The 19,332-nt window shown below is 47.1% G+C and overlaps 1 protein-coding gene across 1 annotated transcript in view; it reads right to left on the bottom strand.

Moving 5' to 3' along the window:
* LOC149463570 (multidrug and toxin extrusion protein 1-like) overlaps positions 1-19,332 on the bottom strand; it is a 121,189-nt gene that overhangs the window by 64,005 nt on the left and 37,852 nt on the right. The window contains exons 2-3 of the mRNA XM_089675135.1: positions 8,370-8,417; positions 1,126-1,355 (exon numbers count right to left, since the gene is read on the bottom strand). Coding sequence (XP_089531261.1) covers positions 1,126-1,305 — 180 coding nt within the window. The 5' untranslated portion in view covers positions 1,306-1,355; positions 8,370-8,417. The remainder of the gene's footprint in view (positions 1-1,125; positions 1,356-8,369; positions 8,418-19,332) is intronic.

The following is a 19,332-nucleotide window of genomic DNA, read 5'->3' as shown; positions in this document are numbered from 1 at the left end:
TGCTTTCTGCATCCTCTCTTCCTTTCGTAGTGATGGGTGTCTTATGATACAACAAATTAAGGGAAATCTTCTCAACAGGGACAAAGACAGCATCTGAAATCTAACTAAGGTTATATTGACTCCCTGTTCTATCTAAAACTAAATGGGGAAAAACATTTTGGCTTGCTCGAGTTGGAATTGTATTCCCCTCCCATCCTTGAGATAGCCAATCAGTGCTTCTCCCTCGAGACCTACTGCGTCACAGGTATCAGAGGGGTTGGTTTATTTTTAGGAAGCGAGGGGGGGGAGGGGAAGGAGGGGTAATTAACTTAAAGTGTATCTGAAGCCAAATTTCGTATTATTTTGCATAGAATGGGGAAGAGTTAGAACCCCTGTCAGACTTTTACTGCTATCAGCGGCCCCATTGGGGAAATTCCTTTCTTTTCCTGTTACAAAGAGTGTCATAGGGGACAGCAAAAGAAGGAAATCTTCCCCATGGAAACACAAACAGCCCTTGGAACCTAACAAATGTATTATCCATGCCCTGTGATATCCAAATGTAAAGGGGGGCGGGAGTTGAGACCCACAGGTACATGAATTGTGTATAATTTCAGTTTTACATTCTTCCTTTGCATTGGCAGAGAAGCCATTCTAGGACTTGACATCCTCCCCCTTCAAAAAGTTGTTCCTGTGTCCTATTGTTAAAACGGTTTTCCCTGACTTCAGTAAGAATCTCCTGTGGCATTTATAGGATTTTTGTTTAGTTTGTTTTCTTGCTTGTTTTGTTTTGTCTGTTACCCATTAATCTGGATGGGAGTGGAAATCTCCCACAATGTAAACATGGGACTCAGTAAAATGGTGACAGAGGTCCCAATCTTTCTCCAAAGGTTTAGCATAACAATCAGACAATCATCATTTTTCATGGAGTCCAGCAATAACAAACATTTGTATTCATCTCCTGGCAAGTTTAATTCAGCAAAAATTTTGTTTAATTCTGAAACAATGTAAGAGGATGTGCAAAGTACAGCATGGCCTATAGCAACCAATCAGAATTCATCTCCTAACTGATAGAACTACATGTAATTGAACTGCGTGGTTGCTGTGGGTGGCAACACTATACCATTCACAAGTATGTGCACTGCTTACCGCTGGTCCAGCAAGAACAATGATTTTCCGCATCTCCTCGCCGATTGAATCTGGAAGAATCCGTCGAATTTTCGGCATACACCCAACTGCATTTTGCACCTGATCTGGAGAGACTTGGTGTTCTGGGGAAGATATCAATGCTGCAGACCGTCTCTCTTCATCCTCCTCCTTTTCTTCCATTGTTGAGCCCTACGTACCGTCTGTATCCAATGTCTGGAGAGCAGCTAAACCTAAGAAAACAGAAGTTCTCCTTTTAGAGATGAGCCCTACTTTATTGAGTCTTATTTCACATTGTAATATTATAAAAATAAAGCTCATCAATGTTTGTGTAGCACCCTCCTAGATAGCTAGGGGGAGCTAGACTCCAATTGTTAGCTAGGGCTGAGTAGCAGCCTGGGAGTAATAAGCTAGCAGGGGTCAGTTCATGGTCAGAGCTGAGAGGTTCTGCAGACCAGCCCTCCGGAATTTCCCCCTGCTCTAGAACTTTGGAGAAAGGTCTAGAAGCAGTGGGTGGAACTGAGGAATGGCTGATCTGCACTTTTGAGAGAGCCTGGCCAATCACCAACAGGAGGCTTGGCAAGGAGCTAGGAAAACCCTTAAAAGTGATTGAGCTTGCTCAGCAACAGGAGAGTTTGGGTGGAAGAGAGAGAGAGAGATGTGAGAGGCTAGAGGCAGGAGCCTGTGAGAGGGCCCAGATGAAGAGGGGCTCACCTGCAGGCAGAGGACCTTGGAAGGCTGAAAACTTGGGACTTCATGGCCCTCTGAGAGAGGACCACCTGTGTGGCAGAGAAGGAGCAGCCCAGCTAGAAGGCCTGATAGCAGCCACCAACCCACTGGCAGCACAGGAGAGGGACCAAGATAGTAAACCTACACCCCCTGGGCCAGTAAGAGGATTCTGGTGGGAAACTGGATTAGTTTTTTACCCGGTACCCTTCACACTGTAGTGGCAGGCACTGGATCCCCTGCCTAGAGCTTCACGCAGAGTTGCTGGATTAAGGAGGATCTGGGGTCTGGGGTGGTACAAAAGGAGAGGTTGGCTAGCTCTCCAGAAGAGGATTTTTGCTGCAAAGACGTGTAAATAGTTTCAGGAAGTTTGTCCTTAATTCCAGTTTCGTTGGGCATCCCGTACATTCCTTACCCTATCCAAGTTTTATCATTCCCTAATAAACATCAAAAACAAGCTAAAGGACTGTCACTGTCTCCTGATTGCAAGTCTGAATAGAAAATGCGTGTTGCCTGGCTGTGCAGGACTATAGGGGACTCAAATCTATTGCAACTCCTAAAGGGGTAGTGCTACATTTGTAATGACAGGTCATCTCCATCCAAAACTGACACTTTCTTTTGCATGGATACTGGCGAGTACAATCACATACTGACTTCTTATGTACAGTATCTTAGGGTCTCAAATGGTGAAATGTCTGCTTCAGAATTGCCAGTCCTGCCCAAATGTTTTCTTCACTGTCAACCAAGGTCTCGTGCACACTGAGCGTTTGCTGAGCACCTTTTAGTAGAAAAGCTGCTAAAAAAAATGCACCTAAAGCCACATTTTGCACACCCCTTTAGGCACATCAAGTGTTTGAGTGTTTATGTATTCCATTGGCCTGAATATTACCATATTTTCGCTCCATAAGAAGCACCCGACCATAAGACGCACCTAGGTTTTAGAGGAGGAAAACAAGAAAAAAAATATTCTGCACCAATGGACTGCAGACATAGTACAGGAAATGACCAGAGACTGTGGACATAATACAGGAGATGACAAGAGACTGCAGACATGGTACAGGAGATGACAAGAGACTGCGGACATGGTACAGGAGATGACAAGAGACTGCGGACATGGTACAGGAGATGACAAGAGACTGCGGACACGGTACAGGAGATGACAAGAGACTGCAGACATGGTACAGGAAATGACAAGGGACTGCAGACACGGTACAGGAGATGACAAGAGACTGCAGACATGGTACAGGAGGTGACCAGAGACTGCAGACATGGTACAGGGGATGACCAGAGATTGCAGACACAGTACAGGAAATGACCAGAGACTGTGGATGTACTACAGAAGATGATCAGAAACTGCGGACACAGTACAGGAGTTGACCAGAGACTGCGGACATAGTACAGGAGAAAACCGTAGACTGCGGACATAGTACAGGAGAAAACCGGAGACTGCGGACATAGTACAGGAGATGAGCAGAGACTGCGGACACAGTACAGGAGATGACCAGAGACTGCGGACACGGTACAGGAGATGACCAGAGACTGCTGACACAGTACAGGGGATGACCAGAGACTGCAGACATAGTACAGGAGATGACCAGAGACTGCGGACATAGTACAGGAGATGACCAGAGACTGCGGACATAGTACAGGAGATAACCAGAGACTGCGGACACAGTACGGGAGATATAAAGAAAGGGAGTGCTGTTGCGCTTAAGAAAAAAATCCACGAACCAAAAAGCTATATAATACCTATACAGCAGCAGTCCTAATTGTGAACTCATGTACAGAAAATCTTATATATTTCATATAGACCGCACTTAAGGTCATTCAAACAATCAACTAAGTAGCAGTGTACAAATTATAGTGATAACAATGGACAAAAACGTGTTAAACATTGGTAATTCAGTCCCAACGTGAATTTAGTGCAGTAGTGCTATATCCTTAACGGTGAACCTGCGTACTGAGGTGACAAGTGCTTCACTGTGCTCACACTGGTGCCCCACATGGATGTAAACTCACCGTCATCCCATGACCACCTATCTCTAGGTTGGTCAAATGTGCTTTTGGGACAATCCCAGTATGCAACGTGGTATTGTTGGCTGGTATTCCTTCACACCCTTAACCGTGGTTGCTAGTGGTAACCGGTGACCCTCCACTGGGGCTGCATCAATAACAGAAAGCTCCTCTCCTCCACCGGCAGTAATTCATATTCTCAGCATAAAATAAAACAAAACCAGACATCCCATAGTGTAAAACCATAAGAGCTTTAATAATGGGGTCAAACAATAAAAATGGCACTCACAAAAAAAGTGCCTTTCCTGGCACTAGGTGTATTCAGCCTTGTTGTATATGAATGGAAGTTAAAATGGCCGCCACGTTGTGTATATGTGTGTGTGTGTGTATATATATATATATATATATATATATATACATAGTATACATCAATATTTGTAACTATAGAACTGTTACTATGCACAGACACACCAACATAAATATTCTAAGAACTTTTTCATTTCCTTTGTAATGTTATTTAGTTTTGTTTTTTTGCTTCTTATACAATATTCTTTTTTCAGTTTTTTTTTTTAAGTAATGCTAGTGCCGTGTTTTATTCTTTTTATTTTGGAGTATATATTTTCTGTAACACACACCACAGTGGCTAAATGGTTAGCAATTCCACCTGGCAGTACTAGGGTCATTGCTTTGAATCCCAACCATGGCCCCACCTGCCTGGAGTTTGCATGTTCTCCCTGTGCCTGCATTGGTTTCTTCCAGGTACTCCGGTTTCCTCCCACACTCCAAAGACATGCAGGTAGGTTAATTGGCCCCAGTATGTGTCTGTATGAATGTAAGTTAGGGACCTTAGATTGAACGCTCCTTGAGGGTTACGGACTGATGTGAATGTACTATATTTATATAAAGTGCTGTGTAAATTGACCGTGCTATACAAGTACTTGTAATAAATAAAATAAATCAGTGTGAACCAGGGCTGAAGGAAATCAGCAATATGTTACATTTCAAATTGGATTTGATTCAAATTTTGCTTCGTTATTTTGGATTCGTTTAAATTAATTGTTATTGCAATTCAGAAATTTGGATATATCCGAATCTCTGAATAATGGAAATTTCAGCCGAATTTAGATTCGGAATAAAATGAACCGCACATGTCTAGAAATAAACACCTATCTCTAGTGTCATAGGATAACCCACCTTTACAAAAACAACCCCCTTCCATATCCTATCCCCTATCCCAATGCTCTGAATGCTGCTGTTACTGTGCAAAATACTGCTAGGAATCTAGGTTTAATGGAAATACATAGCCTTACATATTGGTAAATGGAAAATTGCATTCTTGCTTGGTGGTAATTTTCCTTTTCTGACACTGAAACATGATGACATACACACATGGGTATGTCTCCGGACCCCACCCAGTTATAGGATTGGTTATACTATAAAATGACCAGCCATCACAAGGTGCATTCTCGTTACAAAACTCAATGCAAAGCCCTGCGAGGGATTTGTATGCGGCCATGCGTCAAGGCACATCTGGATAGTCTGATGAAGATTCCTTGGCCAACTGCTTTGGAGGTAAAGGAGGACTTTAAACAGACTGTTTGACTGCTTGATTAGACTAAGGCTGGCCATACATTATACAATTTACTTGAGAATTCTGCTTTAGATTTACCAAAAAACATATAATAGGAGGTCAAAACTGACAACACTTTCAATTGTATCCAATTAGGCAGGCTCTTGCACTACATAATTGAAGGTAAATCTAAAGGAAATTGGGCAGTAATTGGACAGAAAATTGTATAGTGTATGACCAGCCTTAGTATCTGACAATAATTGACTATAGATGCTCAGTCATTTTCATCACAGTCAAAACATCTGCTCCTTGTCCACTGCTGCCTCTGCCATGCAGATTTGGAATATCATCTTGCCAGGAAAGCCAGCTATCCACAATCCCAGGCTGTCCCATCTGGCCAGTCTGATGGAAACTCCTTGGCCAACTACTTCTGATGTAGAGGTGGACTTTTAAACACATGTAGCTGCGTGACTAGGCTTAGTATCTGATCATTATCGACTAGAGATGTTTAGAGTCAGTTTGATCAGAGTCAAAACATTGACTTTCTTTGCCTCCTTTTCCACTGATGCCTCTGACATGCAAACCTGGCATAGCAACTGGGCAGTCAAGCCCAGGGCTGCTGTTAGAAACCGTACCCATACAGCCAAACTGACAGGCCCCCCTTCCAAAAAACCCCCCACAGTTTACTATGCTTCAGTTATGAATGAACACAGTGAGTGATTGGTAGTGACCAATCATTGTGTTCATTCAGGAAAGGAAGGGGATGGTAAATGTGACATACCATACCCTTCCCCCACTCACCATCTTCCATCAAGGATCTTATTATGTGCTTGCAGCTGCTGGTGGAAAGGAGAGGAGGGAAGCTGGCGGCACTATGGGGGCACACAGAGGGGTCTGAGCAGCAGGATGAAAAGTATGGTGCACAGGGAGGGGGAAGAGTGTAAACAGGGTAGGGTTGCTAATCACTGGAACTGATCCCCTATATGGCTCTCTGCTGCAGAGAGAGCCATACAGGGGATCAGTTCCATTAATTGCCCCCCTGCCATGCCGATCCCCCTCCCTGCACACATGCAATTCACCCAGCTGCCTGGGCCCCCCTGCTGGCCTGGGCCCCATATAGGAGGATTGCTGGTACCCCCGTAACCACAGCCCTGATCAAGCCAACTAACCTCAAAAAGTTAGATGGTCATTTTAGTGTGAGGTTTCTTTTAGTCCACCTCCTAGGCCGGTGTCTTGAACGCATAGGGCTGAAGAGGACTTATTGGGGAGGAAATGCATTGTCTCTCTTCCTCTTGAGAAGTGGTGCTAGTACTGAGGGCCACAAAGACTCATGATCCATTATGCCAATGATGTACACTCTTTTACATACAGTACTTACCTGGCCCTCACCTTAACAAACATTGCTGGTCTCTATGTAAGCTCATGGTAACTATTTCACAGATAAGCTGAAGGCATAATACCTGCAAGTACTGGTTAGAACAAGTGGAAGTGGAAATCAACAGTTTCAACTGTAGAACATTAATGCATGTAGAGCAATGAAGGATTAAAGCCCCATTCACAACTGTAAAAGGTGCCATCCGCAGAGAGCCACGGTGGTCCAAAGAGCTCCCTGTGACCAGTAGGAGACGGACCCCCCTGCATATGTGAGGGAGGTCCAAGGATCCTCAGACAGCGGCACTTCTGGATTGATGCCCAATAGGTAAAGTACTGAAGGCAATGTAAGCTAAGCAGTAGTGCAGATTGCAGAATGAACTGAAAAGAGCTTTGCCCGTGCTTCTCCCTTAAGGGCACACTGAATCTGCTATCAATCCAGAGTGCTGTGCTGCAACTGTGACTCCCATGTGCATGAGTGGGGATTGAAGCCATTACAGCGCGGCCATTTAAACGTCCAGAGGCTGTGAACCCACAAGTAAGACTGGGTGAAGATTGAATCCTGACAGTGGTGGCAGTGCACCACTGGAGGGATCTGTTTTATAGGTAAGTCTGCCATAATGGGCTAGTATGCAATACATACTAGCCCATTATGGCATTAACTTGCAGAAGGGTCAGATTTTTTTATTTCTATAATTCAGGACTTAACTACCACTTTAACAGAATATAACAGCAACTGAGTACCATGGTTTTCTGCACCAAGTGGTGCGCCTTACTACCTGAACGCTTCATAGCCAGAAGGAAGTCCAGTGGATGTCCAAACGTGGAGTCATGATAAAGGAGGCAATCCTACAACCCTAGGATCCTGGATATGAGAGAGGCATCCTTCATATAGGAGATTTACAGCCTGTACAGAAGGAACTTCACCACAGGAGATGCTGAACTGGTGAGGCTGGCCAGGTGAACCCAGCAAGATGAGGGTACAAAATAACAGCATAACCGGCTAAGCAGTGAGTGGGGGAGTCAAAAAAAAAAAAAAAAAAAAAGGAGATGACCACCTTGTGATGGGTGTACCATTTTATAGCATAACCGTTCCTGTGATTGGGCGGGGGGTGTGGACCCATACCCATGTGTGTATGTGGTCATGCTTATGTCGGCACATAAACCTGAGTAAACTGAACACATGAAAAAAATAAAAGGTTAATGTCTGACAACACAATCCATAGATCTGGAAGCTGAAGTTATATGCAAATTATTGACTTTTCCAACAAAAGCCAAGGTTGCCCCCCCACCACCACGACCTTCTGATCTTCCCCTTTGGTCTTTGAGACCAAGCTCAATGACCAAGAGAAAAGTTCAGGAGGTGAGGAAGGCTTGGCCAAGAAACAAGAAAAGAAAACATTTACTTATAACGTCTTGTCCATCAAACCACGACTCTGGTTCTAATAGTCATCATGCTCTTAGCTCAGTGTCACTGCAGTTTTTCATCGCTTCCCAGGTGCATGACAGGTTCGCAATAAATAGCTGATAACTTTTTACATAACAGACACTATTTTTGTTTACATACCTCGTATTGTTGGACTAGGATGTAGCCATCATCTCATTCTCAGATGAACTGAAATGACAATTTAGATTGCATCATATGTGCATGTACATTACACCATTTGTAAATTACAAAATATATAAAAAATATATATATACTGTATATATTCAGCTATGTGTATATACGCACGTGTGTATGTCTGTGTATATATGTCTTAATATATGTATTCAGTTGGCATTGGCAGCAGGACAGCTGAGCACCGTGTATACACTGGGGGCACAACAAGCCTCAGTTACCGAGGCCACACCCGCGAGATGTATGTTACTTACCTGCGACAATTTAAAATGAAATTATAGCTGCATTTACTTCAGATTATGAAGAGTGGAGAAAACCTTAGGGAAGTAACTGTATGCTCTGTATATCATCTCAGGAAGCCCATGTAAGCAGACACTGTATTGGGGATACCTGATGTAAGGGGGTACTCTAGTTGGTACAATCTATGTAAGGGGGCACTGTGATATGGATACCTGATGTAAAGGGGCACTCTGATGGGGTAACTGATCGGGCACTCTGATAGGAACAGTTTATGTAAGGAGGCTCTGATGGGGAGACCTGATGTATTGGAGAACTCTGCTTGGAACCCTGATGTAAGGGGGCTCTCTGATGGGGACCCTGATGTAAGGGGGCACTCTGATGGGGACCCTGATGTAAGGGGGCACTCTGATGGGGACCCTGATGTAAGGGGGCACTCTGATGGGGACCCTGATGTAAGGGGACACTCTGCTTGAGACCCTGATGTAAGGGAGCACTCTGATGGGGACCCTGATGTAAGGGAGCACTCTGATGGGGGACCCTGATGTAAGGAAGCATACTGATGGGGACCCTGATGTAAGGGGCACTCTGCTTGGGACCCTGATGTAAGGGAGCACTCTGATGGGGACCCTAATGTAAGGGAGCACTCTGTGATGGGGATACCTGATGTAAAGGGGCACTCTGATTGGGACAATCTATGTAAGAGGACACTGTGATGGGACTTACCTGATGTAAGGGGGCACTATGATGGGGATACTAAATGTAAGGGGGCACTCTGATTGGGACAATCTATGTAAGGTACACTGTGTTGGGATTTACCTGATATAAGGGGTTCTCTGATTGGGACAATCCATGTAAGGGGGCACTGTGCTGGGACTTACCTGATGTAAGGGGGCATTCTAAATAGGACAATAATTGTTAGGGGCATTGTGATGGGGATACCTGATGTAAGGGGGCACTTTGATTGTGAAAATCCATGTAAGGGGCACTTTAATGGTGATACCTGTTGTAAGGGGGATTCTGATAGGGACACCTGATATAGCGGGGCAAAGGTTCGGTTTAATCATCTTAATCTAATGACAACCTAATACATAATAGGGTTTTGCAGGTCATGACACTGTGGGATTGATTTACTAAGTATAAGGTGAAGCAATAGAAGTTAGTCACCACACTTCACGTAATTGAAACAGTTAAGACTTTGCCGTGGTGAATGGAAAAGCATCTTCACCTTGGAAAATGACTTTTAGTAGATGTCGAATTGTGTGCGTGTGTGCATGTAAAGAAACAATTGGCAGGTGTTATATGTTGTTTGGCTTCTTTTGATACTATTTCTATAATTAACTCTCTTCTTTTGTAGTATTTTTTACATGTTTTGCAAACAAATGCATTTTTTTATGAATATTACAGAGTAATGCATATTATTTTCTAATAATAAATATGTATCTAAAATTTACAGTTATATCTCTGTTATATGACATATAATTTTTAATATCTAATTAGAATTTTCTTATAATATCTACCTATAATTATGTATCTTAATTCTTGAATAATGGTACTACTATGTACTCTACTGTATGGTCAGCATTGTGGCTTAGTGGTTAGCACTTCTGCCTAGCAGAACTAGGGTTGGCGGTTCAAATCCCATCAATAGCACTAAATGCATGGAGTTTGCATGTTCTGCCTGTGTGGGTTTCCTCCCACACGTCAAAGACATGCTGGTATTTGTTTGGCCTCCTGTCTAACTTGTCACTAGTATATGAATGTGAGTTAGGGACTTTAGCTTGTAAACTCCTAGAAGGCAGGACCTGTTGCGAATGTAAAATATATATATGTAAAGCGCTGTGTAAATTGACAGTGCTATATAAGTACCTGAACTAATTTTTTTTTTGGGGGGGGGGCATGCTCTTCCACTACTCTTTCCTGGCCTGCAGGACTGTATGCTCATATAAGAGTGTGTTAGTGATTTTGGGGGGAAGTCACACTTTTTTTTTTTATAATTTTTTGCCTATGGCGTTCCCTTTCAAATCCATAACAGTTATATCTCTGATTATGTGACAAATAATTTTTAATGTCTAATTTGATTTTTTTTATAATATCTACTTATATTTATATATCTTAATTCTCGAATCATGGTAATGCTATATATTCTACTTAATGTTAAGGGCAGCATAGTGGCCAGCATATCTACCTAGCATCATTGGTTCAAATCCCAACCACGGCTCCAAGTGCCTAGAGTATGCATGTTCTCCCTGTGCCTGTTTCTAACCCACACTTCAAAGACGTGCTGGTAGGTTAGTTGGCACTAGTATGTATGTATGTGTGAGCTCATAGAGGTGTATAATTTCCTCTTCTCTAAGGAAAACCAGTAATAGAAATCAGAGTTCTGCATGTTTTCAAAGTATGCGATGGTGGAAAAAAGCCATGACTGCTGAAGGCACTTGCAAACAAAGCCAGTTCCAGCAGCAGCGCCTTCTCTTCAGCCATGATTGCAAGAAGTGGTCATTGGAGCAAATAAATACACACAATTAAAACCTGTTTGTTGTTTCTGCATTTTTGAGTTTGGTAAGTGTCACCTGCTTCCAGCTGCTGTGTTTACTTTTGGCCAAGGAACAGACATTCCTTGGTCTCTGGGTGCATGCAAACATACAGCACTTCCGCAAATATGACGATGCAATTCTGGTCCAGGAGCTGGCCCTGAGACCATTTGTGTGTGAATTTTTATGTGTGCTCATGGTTTCCACACATGCAAATAGATTTCCTGTTGTATGCAATACATTAATTATCAGAACTATTTGACTTTATTTACAAATTGAATGGTGTTCCCCAGATTGCAACTGGTGAGTTAAAAAAAAAACCCCAAGGCCCAGGTTGATATGTTGAAGACTATACCTATCCACCAGCTGATTTCAATGAAAGCTGAAAATCCACTTCAGAGCTGCTAAAAAGTGTTTTTTGTTTTTTTTTTTGGGGGGGGGGGGGGTATTTTTATTTAACACCTTACATGTGTACAGAATAAAAAGAATTATTTGTATGGTAGTTAATAGTACATTCCACTCGAAATAAAAGAAGGTTCACTAATCTAATACAGAAATAGTTTAATATTATACATTTATTTTGAGAGCAGCAACACAATTAGGTACATTCATTTTTACTTGTGTAAACCAAAAAAACAAAAAAAAAAAAAAACCAATGGGATTTAGGGTGCTACTTTTTGCACAGCACTTCACAATAAGGTTGGAAGCGCCCTCTGTACGACGGTCACATACATTTTTTAGTTGAACATTGAAGACTTTACAGCTTTTGGAGGAGTCTATGGCAGCAAACAGGACAGTGCTTTTCCCAATCTAGAAACAATTGAGTACTGACGTGATACTTTTTTTATTTGCACTAACATACAATTTTGAGGACAAGCTTTCGGGGAATGTCCCCTTCTTCAAGGTCCAGGCAGTACTACTTAACAAAGTTTAGCAGAATGTTAGAAGAGATGTGGGGGATGGAAAAAAAAAAGACTAGCGATAAGACACAGCAAAAGCAAAGACTGGTGGGGGAGAACAACACTCACAGAGGGGTTATAAAACTGTTGGGATAATGATTGAGGAATCCCATGTCTAAATTAAGGCTGTTACCTCTTGTGTCAAATAAAATTATCATTCTTAGTTAAAAAGTTTTTCTTTCCTGAATGGATTTGAAATTTCCTTTAAGAACTAAAATATTGAGGTCTCCCATTGTGTGGTCTGGTTGTGCGAAATGGTGTCCCACAGGTGTGCAAAAGTCATCTTCTATATGTTCGTTGATGGTATGTCTATGCAAATTCATCCTTGTTTGGAACTTCTGTCCTGTTTCGCCAACATAAGATCCTTTGCTGCATTTTCTGCACTGGATAAGGTACACAACATTACTAGAGGTGCAGCTGTCAGGGCTCCCGGGTATGACCAGAGGTGTGTGACTGACGCAGGGAAACGCAGACTTCAGATAAGTTATAAACAATTTATTAACACTAACAATACAAACATAAACGCAGTGCAATACTAAAACATAACACAGTGCAAACGAACCAAACCAAACCACCCACAGATAACAGTACATACAGTGCAAGCGTCGTCAGGCAGGCCGGGTCAATATCGTGCGGGCAGCGTGGTACAGGGGGAGTAAGCGGAGAATAGTCAGGTCACGAGCAGGGTACAGCAACTAACAGGCAGGTAGGTACAGGGGGTCAGGCAGAGAATGGTCGGGGTCACAAGCCAGGGATCAGAACAGGAGAAGTCAACAGAGGTCAGAATCAAGCTGGGTCAGCAACAAGACAGGGACAGGGACAGGAACAGGATGCAGGAAGAAGATACAGGGCCCAGGAAAAACACAACACCAAGGCAGAGTCTGCAGGTCTGAATGTCCCTTAAATACACCAGTATAATTAGTTCCAGGTGTTTGACTGGTTGCAAGGTTGAGTCTCTGATTGCTGGGAGCACCCGCTGGCCAGCCCTGGTACTGCAGCTCATAAGGCAGCTGAGTCCCACTATTGCTGGCCAGTCCATTCCTGACAGTACCCCCCCCCTCAAGGAGCGGCCTCAGGATGCTCCAAACAGTCCTAGCTGGGCAAAATGTTCCACCGCCCGGGTCTGGTAACTGGCGGGATATCAAAGACTGGCACACCGGGCAGGACTCCGGGCAGCGGCACATCGGGCAGAGGCACACCGGGCTGGACTCCGGGCAGAGGCACATCGGGCAGGACTCCGGGCAGAGGCACATCGGGCAGGACTCCGGGCAGAGGCACATCGGGCAGGACTCCGGGCAGAGGCACATCGGGCAGGACTCCGGGCAGAGGCACATCGGGCTGGACTCCGGGCAGAGGCACACCGGGCAGAGGCACATCGGGCAGAGGCACACCGGGCAGAGGCACATCGGGCTGGACTCCGGGCAGAGGCACATCGGGCAGGACTCCGGGCAGAGGCACATCGGGCAGGACTCCGGGCAGAGGCACATCGGGCAGGACTCCGGGCAGAGGCACATCGGGCAGGACTCCGGGCAGAGGCACATCGGGCAGGACTCCGGGCAGAGGCACATCGGGCTGGACTCCGGGCAGAGGCACATCGGGCTGGACTCCGGGCAGAGGCACACCGGGCAGAGGCACATCGGGCAGAGGCACACCGGGCAGAGGCACATCGGACTGGACTCCGGGCAGAGGCACATCGGGCTGGACTCCGGGCAGAGGCACATCGGGCAGGACTCCGGGCAGAGGCACATCGGGCAGGACTCCGGGCAGAGGCACATCGGGCCGGACTCCGGGCAGAGGCACATCGGGCCGGACTCCGGGCAGAGGCACATCGGGCCGGACTCCGGGCAGAGGCACATCGGGCCGGACTCTGGGCAGAGGCACATCGGATTACCAGGCGAAGCAGCAGGCAGCGGGCTACCAGGCGGAGCAGCAGGCACCGGGCCCTCAGGCGGAGCAGCAGGCAGCGGGCCACCAGGCGGAGCAGCAGGCACCGGGCCCCCGGGCGGAGCAGCAGGCACCGGGCCCCCGGGCGGAGCAGCAGGCACCGGGCCCCCGGGCGGAGCAGCAGGCACCGGGCCCCCGGGCGGGGCGACCGGCATCGGGTCCCCAGGCGGGACGACCGGCATCGGGCCCCCAGGCGGAGCGGCGGGCGCCGGGCCCCCAGGAGGGGCGACAGGCATCGGGCCCCCAGGCGGGGCGACAGGCGTCGGGCCCCCAGGCGGGGCGACAGGCTTCGGGCCCCCAGGCGGGGCGACAGGCGCCGGGCCCCCAGGCGGGGCAACAGGCATCGGGCCCCCAGGCGGGGCGACAGGCATCGGGCCCCCAGGCGGGGCAACAGGCATCGGGCCCCCAGGCGGGGCGACAGGCATCGGGCCCCCAGGCGGGGCAACAGGCATCGGGCCCCCAGGCGGGGCGACAGGCATCGAGCCCCCAGGCGGAGCGGCGGGCGCCGGACCCCCAGGCGGAGCGACAGGTCTCGGGCCCTCAGGCGGAGCGGCGGGCGCCGGACCCCCAGATGGAGCGACAGGTCTCGGGCCCTCAGGCGGAGCGACAGGTCTCGGGCCCCCAGGCGGGCGCCGGACCCCCAGGCGGAGCGGCGGGCGCCGGACCCCCAGGCGGAGTGACAGGTCTCGGGCCCCCAGGCGAAGCGGCGGGCACCGAGTCACCAGGCACGACAGTGGGCTCCGAGTCAACTGGCATGACCGCTGGCACTGGGTCAGACATTGGATCGTCTGGCTGGACAGCGGGCATCGGGTCACCAGGCATCAGGTCATTTGGCTCGACAGCGGGCACCGCGTCATCTGGCAAGGCAGTGGGCTCCGAGTCAACTGGTATGACCGCGGGCACTGGGTCAGACATTGGATCGTCTGACTGGACAGCGGGCATCGGGTCACCAGGCATCAAGTCATTTGGCTCGACAGCGAGCACCGCGTCATCTGGCAAGGCAGTGGGCTCCGAGTCAACTGGCATGACCGCGGGCACTGGGGCAGACATTGAATCGTCTGGCTGGACAGCGGGCATCGGGTCACCAGGCATCAGGTCATTTGGCTCGACAGCGGGCACCGCGTCATCTGGCAAGGCAGTGGGCTCCGAGTCAACAGGCACGACAGTGGGCTCTGAGTCAATTGGCACGACAGCGGGCACCGGGTCATCAGGTACCGGATTGTCTGGCTCGACAGCGGGCATCAGGTCACCAGGTATGACAGCAGGCACTGGGTCACCAGGCATCAGGTCATTTGGCTTGCCAGCGGGCACTGCGTCATCTGGCAAGGCAGTGGGCACCGGGTCACCAGGCATTGGAGCGTCTGGCTCGACAGCGGGCATCGGGTCACCAGGTATGACAGCGGGCACTGGGTCACCAGGCATCAGGTCATTTGGCTCGCCAGCGGGCACCGCGTCATCTGGCAAGGCAGTGGGCACCGAGTCACCAGGTACGACAGCGGGCTCTGAGTCAATTGGCACGACAGCGGGCACCGGGTCATCAGGTACCGGATTGTCTGGCTCGACCGCGGGTATCGGGTCACCAGGTATGACAGCGGGCACCGGGTCATCAGGTACCGGATTGTCTGGCTCGACAGCGGGCATCAGGTCACCAGGCCTAATAGGATCGTCAGGCTGGATCAGTTCATCATGCTGGGTAGAGGCATCAGGCTGAATGCAGGCATCCGGCTGAGTAAAGGCATCAGGCTGAGTAGAGGCTTCAGGCTGAGTAGAGGCTTCAGGCTGAGTAGAGGCTTCAGGCTGAAGAGAGGCATCAGGCTGAGTACAGGCATCAGGCTGAGTAGAGGCTTCAGGCTGAGTAGAGGCTTCAGGCTGAGTAGGGGCTTCAGGCTGAGTAGGGGCTTCAGGCTGAGTAGGGGCTTCAGGCTGAGTAGGGGCATCAGGCTGAGTAGAGGCATCAGGCTGAGTAGAGGCATCAGGCTGAGTAGAGGCATCAGGCTGAGTAGAGGCATCAGGCTGCGTACAGGCATCAGGCTGAGTACAGGCATCAGGCTGAGTAGAGGCTTCAGGCTGAACCACGGAAGGCAGGTTCACCGGTTTGGATACTGGCAGGATGGTACTGGTTGGAAAGAATTTTCGCTTTTTTCTGGTTTTAACTACTGGAGCACTGCAAGTAAACGCAGGTCTGCAAACGAATGGAGCAGCTTGAGACAGAGAAGAGCTGGAGGATGGAACAGAGGAGGGAGCAGTTGCTACAGAGGGCTTCTTTACAGGGTTAAAGGCAGGATAGGTTCAGCGAGTGGGAACAGGGTACTGACATGCGGTAGATAGCCAAGTATACTGGGCTGTAACTGGAGGAGCTGTTGGGAATACAGGAGTAGAGCTTTGAGGAAATAGATTAGAAGCAGGACTGGGTCTTTGTAAGCTGACTGAGGCTGGGTGCAACAAATCTGTCCATGTCTGCAGTATGGGTTGAACAAAGCTGAGCTTACACAAAGCCTGTCTGACCAAAGAGTGCACTGCGTTTATACAATCTCTGAGTACCTATGGTGAACATGTGGAATAACGCTCCAGAAAGTAACCCACATCATCCTCTAATAACCACACCAGGTACTCTACCTGGTCTGCACTAAATGGTGGCAAAAATTCATCCCTGCATTCGGGGGTACCAGATGAAACCAACTCAGCACAAACCTCAATCAATGGCTGCACCTCAGAGAACTCTGTGCCCTGATCTACTAGAACATGAGCGAGCCGTATACATTCTAGCAGTTCATCCCAAGGATACTCCTTCAGAGTTTGATAAGCATACTCTCTGTCATCAAACACTAGCAGATATAAATACGCAACCTCATCCAGATCCATCCTTCCCATCAACAAACCAAGATGGCTTCCCTGTGCAGCCACTTCTGGTCAGGATTGGCCTTGGTGTAATGTCAGGGCTCCCGGGTATGACCAGAGGTGTGTGACTGACGCAGGGAAACGCAGACTTCAGATAAGTTATAAACAATTTATTAACACTAACAATACAAACATAAACGCAATGCAATACTAAAACATAACACAGTGCAAACGAACCAAACCAAACCACCCACAGATAACATTACATACAGTGCAAGCGTCGTCAGGCAGGCCGGGTCAATATCGTGCGGGCAGCGTGGTACAGGGGGAGTAAGCGGAGAATAGTCAGGTCACGAGCAGGGTACAGCAACTAACAGGCAGGTAGGTACAGGGGGTCAGGCAGAGAATGGTCGGGGTCACAAGCCAGGGATCAGAACAGGAAAAGTCAGCAGAGGTCAGAATCAATCCGGGTCAGCAACAAGACAGGGACAGGGACAGGAACAGGAACAGGATGCAGGCACAAGATACAGGGCCCAGGAAAAACACAACACCAAACCAGAGTCTGCAGGTCTGAATGTCCCTTAAATACACCAGTATAATTAGTTCCAGGTGTTTGACTGGCTGCAAGGTTGAGTCTCTGATTGCTGGGAGCACCCGCTGGCCAGCCCTGGTACTGCAGCTCATAAGGCAGCTGAGTCCCACTATTGCTGGCCAGTCCATTCCTGACAGCAGCTGTACAATCCGGAGATATTGAAGATCCCTTTTGAGTGTCTGACGCTTTTCGATGAACTGATTTGGTTGCACAGTTTGCAGCGTTTCTTATTGCAGGGTTTGCTTCCATTATTTGTGACATCATAATCAGAAGGAAGTTTCCTACTGATTAGTTTATTTCTGAGGTTGGGGGGTTATCTGAAGGCCAGTATTGGGGGTTGCTGGAATATTTCTTTCAGAGTTCCATCCTCTGTTATGATGGGTTGTAAATCTTTGATTATTTTTCTTATCCCTTCTAGTGCTGGGTTGTATGTGGTTAGTAGAGGTACACGGTTGTTTGTTTTTTTCTCTTTTTACTGAAGTAGATTTTCCCTTCGGGTTCTCAAGGCTGTGTTTATTCTGGTGTTGATAGTTTTGTCCTTGTAACCTTTCTTATGGAAGGAGTCTGCTAGTGTCCCGAGATGTTTATCTCTGTCTCTTGGGTCAGAACATACTCGGTGGTATCTAATGGCCTGACTGTGTATGATGGCATGTTTTGTGTGTTGGGGGTGGAAGCTGCAACTGTGGAGGTAGTTGCATCTGTCAGTGGGTTTCCTGTATATAGAGGCGTGAAGCGTATCATCCCTGATGTATACTGTGGTGTCTAGGAAGTTGATGTGTGTGTTTGAGTATTCCATTTTTAGTTTGATTGATGGATGAAAAGTGTTGATCAATGAGTAAAATTGTTTTAGGTATTCTTCACCTTCTGTCCATATGATGAAAATACCATCAATATAGCGATAGTATCTGTATGGTTTTTGTTCCATGCTGTTCAGGAATTTTTCCTCCAGATCAGCCATAAATAAATTGGCATATTGGGGTGCCATTTTACTTCCCATCGCAGTGCCCATACATTGAAGATAGATGTCTTTATTGAAAGTAAAGTAGTTGTGTGTAAGTCTGAATTCAATGAGCTGCGTAACATCCTCAGCAGTATATTTATGGTTTGGTGAGGATGTTAAGGATCTGTGAAATGCAGCTAATCCATCCTTGTGAGGGATATTACTATACAGGGATACTACATCCATGGTCACTAGAAGTGTATTAGATGGTAATTGCTGTATGTTGTTGATCTTGTTCAGAAAGTCAGTTGTGTCTTGCAGGAAACTAGCAGTATTCTTGACTAACTGGTTTTAAAATTATTTCTACAAAGCCTGAGATTTGTTCGGTGAGTGTATTCATACCTGTTATTATGGGTCTGCCTGGATTTCCTGGCTTGTGGATTTTGGGCAGCATGTAGAAGTCTCCGATTTCTGGATGATCCGGTATCGCATTTATAAGTTCTGAATGTAGGTGGGCTGGAAGTGTTTTAATGAGACCTTTTAATTGCTTTGTGAAGTCCTGGGTCGGACCATAATCCAGTTTTTTATAGTAAATGGTATTTTCCAACTGCCTCTGGCCTTCTTGTATGTATTTGTTTGTATCCATCACAACAACTGCTCCCGCTTTGTCCGCTGGTTTGATGGTGATGGCCTGATTGTTGCGCAAATCGTGTATAGCCCTTCGCTCCAGTGGTGAAAGATTGTACAGAATTTTCTTTTGCTGGGTGGATATCAGGGATGTAGCTCGCAGTCTGAAGCTATCAATATAGGTGTCCAGTTTGGGGTTGCGTCCTTGTGGAGGTGTGAAGCAGCTGTTCTTTTTCTTTGT

This window comes from Staurois parvus, unplaced genomic scaffold (assembly GCF_062004578.1).
Source record: "Staurois parvus isolate SC_StPar_1 unplaced genomic scaffold, SC_StPar_1.0 ptg000154l, whole genome shotgun sequence".
Lineage (NCBI taxonomy): Eukaryota > Metazoa > Chordata > Amphibia > Anura > Ranidae > Staurois > Staurois parvus.
This window is presented reverse-complemented; position numbering and strand designations above follow the sequence as displayed.